The sequence below is a fragment of the Hemicordylus capensis genome, chromosome 14, assembly GCF_027244095.1.
Source record: "Hemicordylus capensis ecotype Gifberg chromosome 14, rHemCap1.1.pri, whole genome shotgun sequence".
Classification (NCBI taxonomy): domain Eukaryota; kingdom Metazoa; phylum Chordata; class Lepidosauria; order Squamata; family Cordylidae; genus Hemicordylus; species Hemicordylus capensis.
In genome coordinates this window covers 19,624,534-19,642,213 of record NC_069670.1, presented here as the reverse complement: position 1 = coordinate 19,642,213, position 17,680 = coordinate 19,624,534, and the positions used below count along the sequence as shown (strand labels likewise).

Genomic DNA, 17,680 nt, shown 5'->3' with positions numbered 1-17,680 from the left:
AAAATGTTATTTAATCCAGAGTGAGTGTGGGCTGTGGGCACGCTTTGGTTTGCAACGTTTGCTCTTCAGGAAGAATCCCAAAATGCCCTTTGAACTTTGCTGAAGTTGAAGTTTTGGCTTCGTTTCCACCTGCCATGGTGCTAAACTACAGAGGGAAGCAGGGGGAAATGCAGAGGCTCATGCAGCCTAAAACAGTGTTTTCCTTTCAGCTCTTTGCAGCAATTGACGGCAAATACAGTGGCAGAAAAGCAAGGGGATAGGTTTCCCACAGAAACCAAAGCCACTCGTTTCATCCTTCAGTGCCCAGCTTCGTGTGGGTGGAACTTAGTGTGGGTGGAACACTAAACAAAACCTTTTTGTGGGTGGAACTTAGTGTGGCAGTTCTTGTAGGCCTCATTTTGCTAGCACTGAAACCTGACTGCCAGAGAGGTGTCTGGGCTCTTCTGAGAAAAACATTTGCGGTATCAGTTTTGCTGAGCTTGTGGCTGTCTCATACAGGCTGGGGGAAGTCGGACCTCTGAGAGCGGCCTATTAAGTCAACCTCAATTGCTGCTTGGAAGCAGGTATTTTTGCAGTGGGGTGGGGGCAAGTCTCTCCTGGGAACAAAGAAAGCTGCCATATACTGAGTCAGACCATTGGTCCATCCATCTAACTTAGTATTGTTTACCCAGACTGGCAGTGGCTTCTCCAAGGTTGCAGGCAAGAGTCTCTCTCAGCCTTATTTGGAGATGTCAGGGAGGGAACTTGGAATCTTTTGCATGCAAGAAGGTGGGTGCTCTTCCCAAAACAGCTCCATCCCCTCAGAGGAATATTGTACAGTGCTCACATTCAAATGCAAACCAGGGTGGGCCCTGCTTAGCAAAGGGGACAATTCCTCCAGCACACATCACACAGTGCATAGCAGATATATAGTATTTGTTTCATTTCATTTAGTTATCATATTTGTACACCACCCCAAACTTTCATCTCTGGGCAACTTGCAGTGACACAGAACAGGTTAAAACACAGAAAATAAAAACCTTAAAACAATTTAAAACCGGAATCAGATTAAAAGGCTTGGGTGAAGAGGTAAGCCTTCAAAAAGCTTTTAAAAAGTTGTCAGAGATGGGGAGGCTCGTATTTGAGTAGGGAGCACATTCCACAGTCTCGGGGCAGCAACAGAGAAGGCCCGTCCCCCATGTGGCCATCAGACGGGCCGGTGGCAACTGGAGACGAACCTCTCTGGATGATCTCAATGGGTGATGAGGCTCAAAATGAAGCAGGTATGAAGCAGTCTCATGCCCATCAGAGTAAAGCCAATCATGAGAGTGAGGATGGTGACATCATCAAACCGCCTGGAGATGCCCATATTAGGTAGGACAGAAATACAAGGTATAATAAATAGTAAAGCAAATAATGTAGAAAAGGTTGCCTTTAATGCAAACATCAACATGTAGCAAGGGGGAAATGTTAAATGTTGGCATTTGCTTCTCCTGCTGCTGCCCTGCCTTCCTGGTCTCGCCAGCCATTTCACCTGCTGCACTGGAGTTCCGCATAATCCTAGAACAGAAAACGGGCAGTTCAAAGGCTTGTTTGCCATCTTGGTCCATTTCTCTTGGAGAAACAACTGAGAAATACATGAATATGCAGAAGGGATGCACTACAAACTAAATGGGTTTCTTTGCACCATTTTGCAGATCTGTCCACGATTACTGGCGTGGAAATATGTTTGCTTTAGCACCCGCCCACCCATATCTCCCATTGTTATTGTGGCCTATTAAGGGCCTGGAAGAAAAAAAGAAAGACAAACTCTCTTCCAGTTTAAAACGCTTCAGTGCCTGGTCACCTGGACGCCATCTTTCCTCGCCACAGGTAACTAGGCAAGCTGCCACCTGCAAGCCGAGTCATGTGACATGGCCAAATCCCTTCATAAACATCCTCTGCCATCTCAGCCCCCCCCCCACCATCTCAGCCCCACATCCCCCCCCCACCGCACTTCTTAGCTCTGCCATATTTTCTCATCCACACACGGGATTTCCCCGAGGTTTCCAAGCTGCTCTTGGAAATACTGATGGCCAACACATATTTCTGAAATGTTGGCAGCTAAAGATGCCAGTTACCTGTGTGATTTCCGTCATGGGCATTTGATTTGCTGGCTGCTTTTCATGCCCTGTGTGGGGAAGAACCGAAAAAGAGAAGGGATTTTGAGTTATATTTGAACTGTGGCCGGATATTGTGCAATTTCTCTTATGGAGTGCGTTACCTCTGGCAAGATGCTTTCTGATGAGGAGGGCCAGAGGTGGGATCAACAGGAGGATGAGAATGCAAGGCACCGCATAATATAAAATGGGACTGCATCTCCCTTTAAAAAGAGAAAGTGAAAGAGAGAGAGAGAAATGGTAGTCAGCTGCCAGATTACACAAGAGGCCATCTAGAGCAGAGCAGAAGGGCAAGTGATCAAGGCATTTGACCACATCATGTCTGTTCTTAAGCAGTTGCACTGGCTGATGAAATGTTTCTGGGTGAAATATAAAGTGCTGGTCATCACCTTTAAGGCCCTGAACAGCTTACTTAAGAGAACACCTTTCCCTGCAAGTTCCCCACCGCTCATTAAGATCATCAGGAGGTTTTTCACATATGGCTCAATGCCTCGGGGTATCTGAAGAGGGAATCTGCTTCACAGCAGATTCGAGGCATTTTAATTCGAGGGGTTAGATGGACTATTCGCATAGCCATCAGCACCTCCATCAACACTTTTGGAGAAAGCAGAAGCCCCAGAGTTTTTTTCAAAAGCGTCTGGAAATAGAGGATTTTTTTTACCCCAGACATAACTCGGGCGGGCTAAGCTAGAAGTTAGCAGCCTCCATTTGGAGAGAATCAAAGTCCTGTCTGTCCTGGTCCCTGATAGCCAACAGGGAGGTCAGATTAAATCCAGTGAATATGTCAACTGGCACACTCCATCAGGATTGGATTCGGGGGGCCCAAATCTACTTCAGAGGAGAGTGTGTGCATTCTCACACACCAGCCAAATTTACCCCGAAGTCCCTTTGAGATCCTTGGACCCACTCTACACACAAATCAGGCTTTGTGATGCAAATTCTAGCTTATCTTGACATATTTCTGGATTTTTAAAATGCTGATTTTAAGCTACTTTTCCTGAAAACACCTGAGCAAATACAGAGAGGCACTGACACAGAATCATTAGCATGATAAGAGTGATGTTCTCTTTAGAAATGCAGATGTAGCTCTTTAGGAAGCTCTCTCTCCCCCCACCCCCCATTGGCTAGAAGGAAAACATGGAGGCATGCCATGTGAACTTGTTTCAAAACAAAAGCGGAGAGCAGAGGGGAAGGGCTGCTTCCCTCAATGCCATGAGTGTAGTTCAAAGTGAAGGTTACAGGCGGGAGTCTCTCTCAGCCCTATTTTGCCAGGGAGGGAACTTGGAAAGTTCTGCATGCAAGCAGGCAGGTGCTCTTCCCAGAGCGGCCCCGTCCCCTAAGGGGAATATCTTACATCGCTCATGTGTAGCCTCCCACTCAACTGCACACCAGGGTGGACCCTACTTAGCAAAGGGGACAATTCATGGCAATGATAAACCCCTCCTGTATTCTACTAAAGAAAACCACATGGCTCTGTGGTCGCCAGGAGTCAACACTGACTCAGCGGCACAACTTACCACAAGACCAACCCTCCTCCTTCTCCCTCCTTTCCTCCTATCCCAGTTTACTCTTGCCCATGACCTTCACTCCCTCAGATCCACTGTTGAAGCCCAGGTTTCTTCCTCCCTTGAACAACACCTTCCTTTCTCCTTTGCTAGCCTTTCAGCCTGCAACGCCCTCCTAGGCTACAGATTGTGTGTGTGTGTGTGTGTAGGTGGAAAATTATACCCCAGGGCTGTGCATAATGGAGAGAGTTTGTTTGTTTGTTTGTTTGTTTGTTTGATTGATTGATTGATTGATTGATTGAGTGCCATCAAGTCGGTGTTGATTCTTAGCAACCAGATAGATAGATAGATAGACCACATAGGGGAGAGTTTAGCCATTATAATACACATTCCCCCACAGAAGGATTGAATTAGCTGTTCCATCTTCCTGTACCTGGGTCTGTGGGCACTGTGTTTGTGGGGACCACAGTGCTGATGCTTCTGTTCTCTTGGTCTGAGCAGGAGTAAGACATCTCTTGGGTCCAGAACTCTGGGGGAATCAGTTGTAAACTCCAGATGTTGAAGACGCCTTCCCCATCAATCATGTCGCCATCCTTCTGCTCCTGAAAAGTGTTCCCAAGTATTGTCCAAAAGACAGTATCCCAAGCAAAGTTTGCATCATGGAAGAGGCAGAACAGGGGGAAACTGTCCTTATGCTGAGCCCCCTCCGAGGAGGAGGGGACTAGGATGGAAGAGCTGGGCTCTGGAGTATCTAAAAGAGCATAGAGAAAGTTAATCACAGATCATTTGCAGATGTTGGTCTTGTCCCATTTCTTAGATTCTGTAATAGCAACGGTCCTCTCGATGAACCTTACTCAAGGAAGGCCCATTGAAATTAAAAGGTGGGCATGCCTAACTTTGGATGCAAAACAAAGCCAAATATTTAAGGGCTAAAGGAGGTAACACAAATATAAACACTCAAATCAAAGATCCATTTCTTGGTTACGAATATGATAAATATTTATATACCGGTTTTCAACAACAGTTCCCAAGGAGGTTTACAGATAGATAGACATAGATAGATATTAGGGATGTGTGAAACGTTTCAGATACAAAACGTTTTGTACCCAAAACAGCCTGTTTCGGGTGTTTTGTATACAAAACAAACCACCCATTTTCCAGATCCAAAAGTTTTGTATACAAAACAAAACGTCCCTGTTTCGGCTACAAAACATTTTGTTGTTTCGGACCTCCATTTTGTGGTGATCTCTGAGTCAGTCTCCATTTTGTGTTTGACATCTCTTTGAATTTCCCACCCTCCCAGCCTTCTGATTGGTGACCTAAATCATGGGCTGACCTGCTGACAATTCCCTCCTTGTTCCCCATTGGCTCTTTTGCTTCTTGCCACTTTTTACTGACCCCACATTGGCCAGGGGAAGGGTTGCTAATCCATGGGGTGCTGGGTTCTGTTGTTTCTGTGGTGTTCTGTGTGTAGATTCTCTGGTAGCATATGAGAGTGGATTCTTGTTTTTCACTGAAAATCTCATATGCTAGCAGAGAATCTACAATGAACACCTCAGAAACACAAAACCCAGTACCCCAAGGGCTTGTGGGAATGGAGGTGGTTGGCACCCTATGTGCACTACACAACCCCTCGCTCTGGGAAACCCCAGTGCCCCCCAAGTGGAATTATGGGGCTGCTGAAACCTCCATTATTCCCTATGGGAGAAATCTTAAAAGACACGTAAACTTCAACAATTCACAAAAGATCAGCCCTTTGCCCAATGGAAAGGAGAACTAGTCTTGTGGTTGAGCATGACTTGTCTCCATAGCTAAGCAGGATCTGCCCTGGTTGCATATGAATGGGAGACTTGATGTGTGAGCACTGCAAGATCTTCCCCTCAGGGGATGAAGCCGCTCTGGGAAGAGCAGAAGGTTTCAAGTTCCCTCCCTGGCTTCTCCAAGATAGGGCTGAGAGAGATTCCTGCCTGCAACCTTGAAGAAGCCGCTGCCAGTCTGTGAAGACAATACTGAGCTAGATAGACCAATGGTCTGACTCAGTATATGGCAGTTTCCTATGTTCCTAATTCTTTTGAGATAATTCTGGAAGTTTCCTTGCCCCCATTGGGCACTACCACCCACCACACTCCGCTCTGGGTCATCCCTTTCCCCTTGATTTGAAGTGATACATTTGCTGGAATCCCCATTATTCCCTATGGGAAAATTCTTAAAGATGTTTAAACTAAAAAAATTCACAAAAAATCAGCCCTTTGCCTAATTCCTTTGAAATTTGGGTGGTAGCTTCCATCCATTGGACACTACCAACACCACCCACTCTTTTTGCCCTGGGACCCTTTTAAAAAATCCAAATCGATTCGGATTCAGAAAATTCGGCTCCAAAACAAAACAGGGCTGATTCGGATTCAGAAAATTTGGGTGCAAAACAAAACGGGGGTGTTTTGATTCGGATACAAATCGAAACAAAAAAATTCCAAAATTCACACCCCTAATAGATATAGATATATTTATTTTTACATTTTTTATTTTTACATTTTATATCCCGCTCTTCCTCCAAGGAACCCAGAGTGGTGTACTACATACTTAGGTTTCTCCTCACAACAACCCTGTGAAGTAGGTGAGGCTGAGAGAGAAGTGACTGGCCCAGAGTCACCCAGCAAGCCTCATGGCTAAATGGGGATTTGAACTCGGGTCTCTCTGGTCCTAGTCCAGCACTCTAGCCACTACACCATGCTGGTTCGCTGTCTCCAAAGGGCTCACAATATAAAAAGAAACCTCACAATCTAAAAAAGAAACCTAAGATAATCACCACTGGAGGGATGCTGTGCTGGGGATGGATAAGGCCAGTTGCTCTCCCGCTGCTCAGTAAAGAAAATAACCATTTTAAAAAGGTGCCTCTTTTGTTCAATTAGCAGAAGACAAGCTGCTACTTTGGGTTAGCCCAAGCATCAAGAAACAGGCCAGACAAGAAGGAAAGAGGGATTTCCACCACACCAGCCCAAATCCACTTCATGAGGCACTAGCGAAAGGAGAGGGCTGTGGGAACACTGAACTCCCCCAGTGGATCAGGTAGCTGGCCATGGTAGAAACAAAATCAAAATATTTATTGCTGTCACAGACCAGTTGGCCATGGCGGATGCCACCTTGTGAAAACCAAAAAAAGAGAAAGAAACCATTGTGAGCTGTGTTGCTTTTAAGTTATGTGGTATATAATATTTATCCAGCAGAGCCGGTCAGGATAGTGATTCAGCTACCATGTGAGGTAGAACCATATTTAAACACACCATTATTCGGTTAGCCAAATTTAGTTGGGAGAAGGGACGGGCCTTCTCCGTTGCTGCCCCAAGGCTTTGGAATGTGCGCCCTGCTGAAATAAAAGCCTCCCCATCTCTGACAACTTTTAAAAACTCTTAAAGATGCATCTGTTCACCCAAGCTTTCAATTAAATACTGTTTTAATAGTATTTAATTAAAACGTGGTTTAAATTCTTTAAATTGTTGTCATGTTTTAACCTTTTTACTCTGTTGTAATTTGAATTGCTTTACTGTAAACTGCCCAGAGATGCGAGTTTTGGGCGGTATACAAATATGTCAAATAAATAGGTTAAATAATAAATATGAATAAAGTGCAGGTTACGGTGCTTTCAAGGAGAAGGCCATCTTGCAGCAGCCACTCTGAAATACGTTTGAGTGAGAACCGTGACCAGTCTCTCTTTTAAAATAATGATATTTTATTTAAGCTATAAGAACAAATTTTAGAGGATGCCAGTGTGGTTAACCAGCAGAGTCAAGGAAGCTGTAAAAGGAAAGAAAGATTCCTTTGAATAGTGCAAGTCCTACCCAAGTGCAGAGAACAAAGAAAACCCCAATGTGGGCAAAATAGCAGAGCAAGTGAAGATAGCATCTGAGCAGCCTGTGGCTAAAAAACAACATGAAATGCGTTAGAAGCAGGAAGCCAGTGACCTAGGCAGTGGGACTTCAAGCATGTAAAGGAATCCACTGAAGGAGTTTGGGGAGATCTGAGAGAAGTGGAAGGAATAATTTCATTAGAAAAAGTTGTTTGATACAGAGCCGTGTTTGAAACCTCCCACCCCGCCATGGATGGCATTTCAAGAAGAAGTCAAAAAGAAGGAGACAAGAGATTATATTCTATGGCTGATGGACCAATCAGCAGGTTACTGGGTCCAGACAGGAAGCACCCGGCATTTCCTGTGGAACTCATAGACTCCCTCCTGTTGAGCAGCAGTACCCAGGTGCTTCATAGGCAGGCCTCGGACTGGCTCACAGGGCAACAGGGTATATTCCCGGTGCGCCCTACCCATGAGATGCCCCTGTACCCCAACTCCCACCCTAATTACTGTACCTATTCGGCTCTAAACCTGGCACCCTCCCCACATACATTCCACCGCCCTCTCAGTGCCCCCAGCCCGGCCCTGTACATAGGGACATAGAACACTGCTGAATGCTGAGTCAGACCCTTGGTGCATCTAGCTCAGTATTGCCTACACTGATTGGCAGCAACTCTCCCAAGGTTTCAAGCAGGGGTCCTTCCCAGCCATGTCTGGATATTCCAGATACAACTTACTGTGGTTGGGGATGTCTGGTGTTGTATTTCAGCATCATCTGGAGTACCACAAGTTGGGAACTCCTGCCTGAAGGGAATATCTTACCGCAGACAGGGCTCACATGTAGTCACCCATCCAAATGCAAAGTTGGGCGGACCCTGCTTAGCAAAGGGGACAATTCATGCTTGCTCTTCATGCTTGCAAGACCAGGACGTTCTTCACACAGCAGGCTTTACCGTGAGGCTTTATTGCAAACCTGAAGTTGTCCCCAAAAAACCATCTCTGAAAGTGGAATTTTTTACACTGGATATAAATCAGGCTGCACTCTTAGCGCACAGTGAAAAACTCAAATGGTGTTAGAAGTGCTCCCCGATAGTTCGCAGGGACTTGGGGGGTAAATCTGCCCAATATGTGAACGCACACTTCAATTCTGTAGGAGATGCGAGCTCAAGGGCTTTAAAAGCCTTGTGTGAAAAACACCCTGCTTTCCTCCACAGCTAGACAGCACAAAAAGCTCTTTGACCCAATTACTGACCATGCCTCTAACCTTGCTTTTGACAGACAACCAGACAGACACCTAGGTAATTTGAGAGCCTGCCCCGAAAGGCCGTTGGAGGCTCCCCCTCCCCTGCAAATTAAGCATCATCATGCTTGGCCAGGTGACCACACCACCCGGGACAAACTAAAGCGGATTTGAGGGGCCCCAGGGCTGTGGAGGCCCTGGACTTCATCCTGGAAGTCCAGGGGTAAGACCACCTCTACAGACCACTGGCAAACAGGAGCTTGCACAGCTCCTGAACTGGAGTAGGAGGCGTCTCCAGCGCTATTCTTTGTTGTATGAACAAGTCCCATGTCTTAACGTGACTTTAGATCATATTTTGTGTGCTATCTTTCTGAAACCTGTGAGCTAGCTAGAGGGCCTATTCAGTTGATCCAAAGAGGCATTCAAAAGCTGCTAACAATTTTGAAAAGCCCCTGGACCACTCACCAGAGATGATCAGCCTCATCCCGCTCAAGAATGTGAACATCTCATTGATACTGGTGGCACAGTAATACACCCCACTGTCACTCCTTTTCACATTTCTGATGGCCAGCTTCACCTTCCTTGGGTAACTTCTTGTTGGGATTCTGGATGTATTAATCGGCTCCAAGATTTTGCCTTGTTCCTCCTTGTACCAGGTAATCTTCGATATATGAGCCACCCCATCTGGAAGGTCACAGTCAATCTCTACAGTCTCACCAGAAGATGCCGATTTCTGCGCCAGCTTTCGCAGGATTTCTATCTCTCTCTGTGTTTCAGCAGCTGTACAGGGAAGCAAAGGAACTCTTTGTTTGGGCTGGTATAAAACTAAGCCAAGGAAAAACTGAGCACACAAATCCCACAATGCATCCCTGCAGCACATCTTATGCTTCTAGTCCTCATGCACAGGGGTGAAGAAACGCTGGCTCAGTTTATCAGCCAGACAAAATATTTTACTCGTCAAGCTATGTTGGTACATTGCTCATTAGGACTTTTTTCAGGCATCATTTTTCACTCGCCACAGACTAGTAGACTAGTGGGTTTCTGCAGCCCATAGGCTACTCCCGTGCCCACTGAAATAGCTAATCGGGACAACTGCAGGTTGGGCTTGGTCACACATGTGATCTGTATAACTGCCTGGCTGCATGCTGGCAATACCAGGATATCCTTGGGAGAAGCTCTCAGTATTTCCACGGGCATTAACTGTGCACTACAGCACAGGACCCAACTGTTTGATATGGTGCATTTTCATAAGTGATTCCAAAATGCATCCGTTTGCCCTGCCCGGCTCAATGACTCCTTTAGACAGTGCACACGTGGTTACTTACAGAGAACCTCCCCGCCGAAGGGCCTGAGAGTGAGAGAGAGAAAGAATCTACCCTGGAATTATTTGCATTTACTTCAACTCTGCAATAGATCAAGTGCCAAAATTTTGAAAAATCACGGCTCCCTCTGCAGATCAGTAAAATGAGGGTGAATAAAAGCCTATCTCACAGGGCTATTGCGAGAAAGATAAGAAGATTGACAGACAGGCTGGGCAATACTTATTCACTCAACCAGCAAGCAAGCAAACAAGTTAGCATCACTTCACAAGAACTGAACATCCCAATTCCTACATTAAACTACATGAAGTCCAACTCATTTCTTTTGAATGACGTTCCAAAGATGTTTGCTTAAAGCTACAGCTTTGGATCTTGAAAATGGAAATAACTCGCTAGTTTTTCTGGCAAACAAATGTTATCACTCGAATTTTTAAACTATTGCCTGAATAGATTCACCAGGATTCGTTTGTCCCAATCTCTAGTGTTAGAGCAGAAATTTATTTAAAAATATGCATTCATTTTTCAATAATTAACAACACAACAAAAATAATAAACAACTTTATTTGTTAGCTCATTATTGTTGATAATAATGGTTTTCTGGGTGTTTCACAACAACACAACAGTAAAAACATCCAATTAAAACACAAAACAATGCAAATAATAATGCAAAATAAAACAAATAACACAAAACAAATTATAATGCAAAATGCAAAATACAGTACAAAACTTTTTAAAACTTTTTTAAAAATCAGTTTTTAAAAGCCTGAGTGAACAGCAAGGTCTTCACCTAAGTGACAATGCCAGGGCATTTTATCGTGAGTTTACTACAAGGCTTTGCTGTGAGTTCCAAGTTGCCCCACAAAACTGATGCAAAAGTGTATTTTTTTACCCTGGTTATAAATGGAGCTACTACACTCAATGAAAAACTTGAATTGTGTGTGAAGTGCTCCCTGATAGCTTGTAGGGACTTTGGGGTAAATCTGGCCAATAGGTGGCTACACCGCCTCCATTTTGGAAGAGATGGGAGCTAAAAGCCCTGTGTGAAAAACACACAGAGCTTTTCACACGGGGCTTTGGAAGCCCTTTCACTCGCATCTCCTCCGGAATGGAGGGGGGTGCGTTCACATATTGGTTAGATTTACCCCGAAGTCCCGAGAGTTACTGGGAAGCAGTTCACACACAATTGGGGGTTTTCGCTGTGCATTAGAACATAACCCGATTTATATCCGGGGTAAAAAAAATCCACTATTTGTGTCGGGTTTGGGGAACAACTTCGAGTTCGCAGTAAAGCCTCCCCATAAACTCGCGGTAAAACTTGCTGTGCATAAAAGCCCCAGACAAGCCTCACTGGGGGGGCTATTCTATAGACAGATTGCCACCACCAAAAATGAGATGAGGTAATTAACTGACTGCTGAAACAGTTTACCTGACACTTTTTCAACAGTGGAATGTGCTATATAAACATTATAAACCATATTTTGCCCCTGCTAACTTGGCAAAGAGGCACCTTTTAACGTGGTGAGTCTCTTTATTGAGCAGCGGGAGAGTAACTGGCCCTATCCACCCCCAGCACAGCATCCCTCCAGTGGCTGTTGCTGGTGCCTATCTCATGTTTCTTTTTAGATTGTGAGCCCTTTGGGGACAGGGATCCATCTTATTTATTTGTTATTTCTCTGTGTAAACCGCCCTGAGCAATTTTTGGAAGGGTGGTATAGAAATCAAATAAATAAATAAACAAACAAACAAACAAATAAATAGATTTTTATCCCCCCCCCACTCACACACACACTACTAAAAAGGATCAGTTTGATGTTATGACAATCATGTCAATTCATCTCTGTTTTCTGGATATATCTTGGTGTTTTTCAAGGCTGTGCTGAGATGGGTCACTGTAAGAGAAGAAATCATAGGAGAGGGATGCGTTTCAAAAATACTTACTGTGCAGAGCTAGTAGGATCATCCCAGCAACATGGAAAGAAAACATGCTGTCATCCTCTTCAATACTTGAATTCTGAAGCAGAAGGATCTCTTCTTGGTCCCATGCGCTGTGATGTCTTTACTCTTCTGACGGTTTCTGTGGGCACAAAGATGAAGGCAGGGAGATGTAACCCATCTCTGCCCTGCACAGACACAGACCACTGCAAAGGCTACTCAAAAAAATACGAGCAGAGAGGTTTTAAGAAGACATATTCCAGCCTGGCAGTTAAAACAGAAATCCTCCCCAACTCTTAGTAAAAAGGCATTGATAAATGGCTAAGAACTTTGCTCTCCAAAATAGCTGGCAGTTGGAATTTAATGGCACAGCACACCTTCAGATATGAGAGCAGATCACCCATGGAAAAATTGGGGAAGCAAAACCTGATAGTTGGTCCTGCGAAGCACGATTCTGTAGTCCTGCCTTGGCTGTAATAATTGAGCTTCAGGTAGTGGGGACTCTGTTAAACAGCAGGGGTTGGTTCCACCTCGGTGTCTGACTAGGAGTGAAGCCTCCTGGCCTTTCTTAATGGCACCCAGTTCCTCACTGCTCCACCCACATGGAGGTGCTCCTTCACAAGAAATTTGTGTCATGTATAAGACACTTTCCTTGAAGCTGAACAGTGTGTGTGTGGCTCGGTGTGGTGTTGTCAGCGATGCTGTTGGCCAGATACTTTGTTTTCTCCTCCGCAGGTAACAGTTCTTCCACCTTAACCCAAATCTTAATGCCTCTGAGAAGTGAGACAGGTGGGACTTGAGGGGAGTTTTGCTGAAGTACTTTGCACGTTCTTAACTTTGCATTTAGGTGCTGTTGGGGGTTTTCTGGCAGAGTGTAGAGAATTTGGGAAGAACATCCAGTTGCTTCTTGAATTCTTCCTAAATTCTTTTTGTGATAGCACACACAAACACAACACAGTTTTTCGTGTTTTTATGGGGTCTTTAAAAATGGTCCTAATAGATTTTGATATTTTAAAGTGGTTTTGTGGAATTTTATTAAGGTTTGTAAAATGCCGTGGGACAATAATTAATCAATTAATTAATTAATTAGAGGCAAAAGGGTGATAATGACTATTGCAACATTCCCTATTGTGCCTCCACAGTGGTACATGCCCAGTCATTATTGTATCAGACCCAGCGGATCCAATTTGTGGATCATGGGAGCATGGCTGAGATCTCGTGCACTTCAACAGAAAGCATCGAAGATGATGGGCATTCATTCAGTTGGTACAGAAGAGGAGATGGCGAAATACCCCTTTTAATTGAGCATTGCTATCGTGGGACTACAGGTAAATTTGGTTGCAAAGCAAAAGGACACAAGGTGACGTTGGAAATCTCCAGGTCTCAAATGACGGATTCTGGTCTATATTTCTGCGGCAAACGGCTCGATTTTTCAAGAATGTCTTTCAGCAATGGGACTTCCCTGATTGTAGGAGGTAAGGAAGCAGGGCGGATTTTTGCAACAGCAGTGCTGGGTGAAAAGGACACGTTGGCGCTCTAAGAACCCCAACCATGTGCAATGCAATAGAGGCCGGTTCTCATCACAACCCCCTGCATAGCAGGAGCTCCCTATGCTGGTTTTTAGTCCCCATTGGGTGGAGGTGGGATTCTGCTCTGCTGGTGACAGCCAGGCAAATGCTGGTGTGCCCAACTGCACCACCATTTTCCCTTTGGGCTTGGATTGTGGGAACGCAGGAAGCAGCGTGAGTCTGTTCCTCACACTGCTCTGGCCTTCTCAAGTGCCCAGCCCAAAGTGAGAACATCCTACCCTCGCTCCCACTAAAGATGGGGCCTTACCCAAAGGCCGCTCTGCAAACTCTGGGATCCCTGGAAGATAGTTTGCAAACCAGGCATTTCGACAAAGTTCTGAGATACTGGCCTGAGGAGAGGGCTCTTCTTACTGAACTCTCCACTTCCTTTTCCTCCTCAGACAGTTACACCACAAGCACCTGGGTGATGCTTTTGTTCCCATCTGCACACCCAGGATCCCTATCTGTGCAGAGAGACTATCTTGCTTGCGCGGTCCATGGAGCGTCCAACTTGGTCCAGGTGTCCTGGAACATCTCCAGAGATCTCCAGCAAGAAGGAGAGACTTTCTTGGCAAGAAACAGCAGCGGCTCCTTGACCTTCATCAGTCTCCTATCCATCCCCATGGACTTGGAGACGAGGGGAAAGCTCTTCACATGTGAAGTCAGGTTCAATTCTTCCAGCAAGAGCGTGAAGAAGAATGCCACATTCTATGCGGGTGGGTAATTTTGCATGGGACTCCAGTGTTGTAAAAATCCTGGCCATTGTCACACGCAAGACTTAGAGAGCAGCTCTTCCTTCCGTCAGATCTGTCATGCAGTCAGTAAATCTGCATGTCCGGAAGGCTCCTCTGCATTCCAAAACACCTCCCTGCCACATTAGCAAAGCATAGAAGTTCATAAGGGGGGCTAATAATTCCCTGACTGATAATTGGATAATTCCCCGACTGATGGGGTGTTTGGGTCAACTTCTGAAGCATCCATTTCCTTTGGAGGAGACAGCACAGCAGCCTCGTGGTTGTGGTGAATTCACACATCTGTCTATTTACAATGGACTGTAAAGGTTGAGAGAGTAGGGCATAAATCTCGCAGGAAGCAGAAGCCGTGCTGAGGAACATCAAGATGGAACCCCAGAGTCCAACAGCACCCAGTGCTGCTTCTCCCATTCCTCTCGTTAGCTTAATGATGGTAAGCCTCTAAGGGAGCCTGCAGACACCATTTTGACATGGTAGACTGAATCAGAACATCTGTCCCTCAATATGCTGGGATTGCAGGGTAGGGGACCACTATTTTTATTGATACTAGCCCAATTGGACTAGCTGAATCGGCATGAGAGACGGAGCAATATACTGCGAATATTTATATGCTGCTTTTCAGCAAAAGTTCTCAAAGCAGTTAGTAAGTTAGTTTAGTTGATCATGTTTATATACCACCTGATATGTGTAGCCCTAGGCGGTGTACATAATTTAAAATACAATAATTTTGTAATTCAATAAATAAACTATAATAAAAGAATCCAATAGTCTGTAAAAACAAAATAAAAAGAATTAAAGCAATTTTACAGAATCAAAACCATTAGGAATTGATTTTGGTTAAAAGCCTGAGAAGACAGTTGCAGGTCTTGAAGGAATTTTTCAAAGCAGCCAGAGATCGAGAAGCTCTTATTTTGGCAGGGAGTGCATTCCAGAGCCCTGGGGCAGCCACAGAGAAGGCCTAGTCCTCTGTCACCACCAGACGAGATGGTGGTAGCAGTAGCCGGACCTCCCCAGATGATCTTAACAGGCAGCAGGTTTCACGACAGAGAAGGAGCTCTCTTAAGTACCCTGGACCCAAGCTGTTTATATAGAAAGAGAAACAACAAATAAATAAATAAGATGGTTCACTGTCCCCAAAGAGCTCACAGTTGAAAAGGAAACACAAGGCAGACACCACTGGAGGGATTCTATGCTGGGGATGGATAGGGCCAGTTGGTCTCCTCTGGCTAAATACAGGAGAATCGTGATTTAAAAGCTGCCTCTTTGCCCAGTTAGCAGGGTAGCTGGCTGCTCTGTGAGGTACTTCCCTTTACACTTTCCATTTGGGCATAAGCTGTCTTTTTTAAGGCTCTGTTGAGGGGCACCCCAAAGACAGCCTTGTTTCTGTGGGCCCCCCACATAGCCAGAAAGAGGGAGAGCTCCTTGACTGTGATGTGCGTTCACACACCAGCCAAACTTACCCCGAAGTCCCTTCAAGATCCTTGGACCCACTCCACACACAAATCGGGCTTTGTCTTCCGAATTCTAGCTTATGTTGAGGTATTTCTGGGTTTTTAAAATGCTGGTTTTAAGCTACTTTTTCCGAAAACACCAAGGCAAATGCGAGATGACTTGTTATTGGAGATGTATCATTTTTGTTTTGGTTAAAACTGGTGTTCACTCAAGTGGGCTTGGTCTCTCTAATAATGATTAATGGCTTTAATTTTAAGTGGAAGTCCATGGTTAAAAACAAATTTGCCCAATATGGTCTCTCCCAAATGAGCTTATTAAGCTGGGGATAGATCAGGCTAGGAGGGTCATTAAGCAACGTATCTTGGATATGGAATTACAAATTGAATCAGCCAATTTTTCTAGAAGTATTTATTTAGGGAACCAATTGATTGATACTAAACCGGGAATATACTTAGGTAATATCTTAATTCCCAAAGTTGGACGTGCGTTGACACTTGCTTGTGTCAATGCATTACCAACGGCTGTTCTTGAAGGAAGGTTTAAAGGAATACCTTTTTCCTCCCGACTCTGTCCATTCGGTTCTGGAGCTGTTGAAACCACCGCACAAACCACCGTCTTTTTTTATATGGACGCTCAATTAAGATTAGTTTCTCGTTTATTGCAAAATTTCCCTAGCCATTTGGATGAATTCTACTTGAATTTCCAGCTTTCAAACTTTGACACTGAGATCACCAGTAGAATGGCCAGGTTCTGTTATGTGTTATGCAAAACACGTTCAGAATTTTTGTGATGTTGTCATTTACTTTGACTGGTCTATGACTATAATAAAGTTTGACTGACTGACTGACTGCAAGTTTGTGGTCAGTGCTTGGTGGTGTCTAAGACAGCTGAACAAGGGTCCAGGGGATGGAGGGAGGGTTCATCCCCTCACATAACCCACTGCCCTTCCCCACGATGAGCAGAAGCCGAATACAAAATGCACAATCGTTTTTTGCACAGGTCACTGAACCCAGCATCCTTTCCAGGAGCAGAATTCTTGTGTTTTTGAGTGCAAAATATAGATACACAACTCCGGGTCTAATCTGGGCAGGGAGCAGGTTTGAATTGTGCTGCGTTTTCCATCAAGACGAGGAATAATTCCTGAGTCAGGATTTCCCGCCTTTCTTCTTCCCAGGTGGTCCCTCTACAGCAGACGAGGCCTGCCTAACCTCCTGGGTGCTGCCGGGTGTTGCCCGTGCCCTGGCATTTCTGCTGCTGCTGCTGCCTCTCCTTTGGCTTCTTCTCCGCCCTTGCAACTAGCTAAGATCAGTGACCGCATCCTAGGAGTCAATAAGAAGATGGATATCAAATCCTATCCGATCCAGGTATTGCTTTGTGCAGGAAAAAACGAGCCAGAGATTGTAGTAGCCTCTCTCCTAACAGACACACAAACACATTTAAGTGCTGCAGTTATGAAAAGGGCAACTCTGGCCACTGGCTTATCCAAAGTATGTTGCGCATAAGCAGGCTTCTAGAAATTAATAGGACAAGATTACTTTAACTTGTTTAAAGTAAACAAGTTTAACTTTTTAAAAATAGTATTTAAATTGTTTTTAGTGCATTTTGCATGTGTGTATATGCATATACATGCATAGATATGTGTTGTGATTTCATGTGTTATGTGTTTTTACATATGTGTTATGTGTTTTTACACAGCATGTTCTAATGCTGTGCTGTGAGCAACAAACAAATAAAGAAGTTGTTGTTGTTGTTGTTGTTGTTATTATTATTATTACTCATGAGCCTATCTCATAACTAACATATACATTTGTGTGCATTCACACATACACAAATACACACACATACACCGTGGGGTACATAAGGTTTGTGACAGAATGGGTATCCTTTTATGTAGAGTTGGGAACCCCTGGGATAAATGATCAGGGTAGTG

At 44.7% G+C, this 17,680-nt stretch overlaps 2 protein-coding genes across 9 annotated transcripts in view; one reads left to right on the top strand and one right to left on the bottom strand.

Moving 5' to 3' along the window:
• Positions 1 to 1,393: 1,393 nt before the first annotated feature.
• Positions 1,394 to 17,680, bottom strand: part of LOC128337420 (uncharacterized) — a 36,088-nt gene continuing 19,801 nt past the window's right edge. For 2 of the 8 annotated variants that reach the window (XM_053278400.1, XM_053278398.1), the window contains 6 exons: positions 11,985 to 12,120; positions 9,193 to 9,507; positions 4,077 to 4,394; positions 2,243 to 2,341; positions 2,100 to 2,149; positions 1,394 to 1,539 (listed from right to left, as the gene is read on the bottom strand). In XM_053278400.1, coding sequence (XP_053134375.1) covers positions 1,510 to 1,539; positions 2,100 to 2,149; positions 2,243 to 2,341; positions 4,077 to 4,394; positions 9,193 to 9,507; positions 11,985 to 12,030 — 858 coding nt within the window. In that variant the 5' untranslated portion in view covers positions 12,031 to 12,120 and the 3' untranslated portion in view covers positions 1,394 to 1,509. Of the gene's footprint in view, positions 1,540 to 2,099; positions 2,150 to 2,242; positions 2,342 to 4,076; positions 4,395 to 9,192; positions 9,508 to 10,833; positions 10,898 to 11,984; positions 12,735 to 13,814; positions 14,404 to 17,680 lie in introns of those variants that run through there. The other 6 variants (XM_053278403.1, XM_053278399.1, XM_053278405.1 and 3 more) reach the window with 6 other exon arrangements.
• On the top strand, positions 7,884 to 17,499 carry LOC128337422 (immunoglobulin lambda-1 light chain-like). The gene is made up of 4 exons (XM_053278413.1): positions 7,884 to 7,892; positions 13,121 to 13,453; positions 13,948 to 14,262; positions 16,925 to 17,499. Exons 2-4 carry the CDS (start codon positions 13,183 to 13,185, stop codon positions 17,047 to 17,049), a joined length of 711 nt encoding a protein of 236 aa, XP_053134388.1. The 5' UTR covers positions 7,884 to 7,892; positions 13,121 to 13,182; the 3' UTR covers positions 17,050 to 17,499.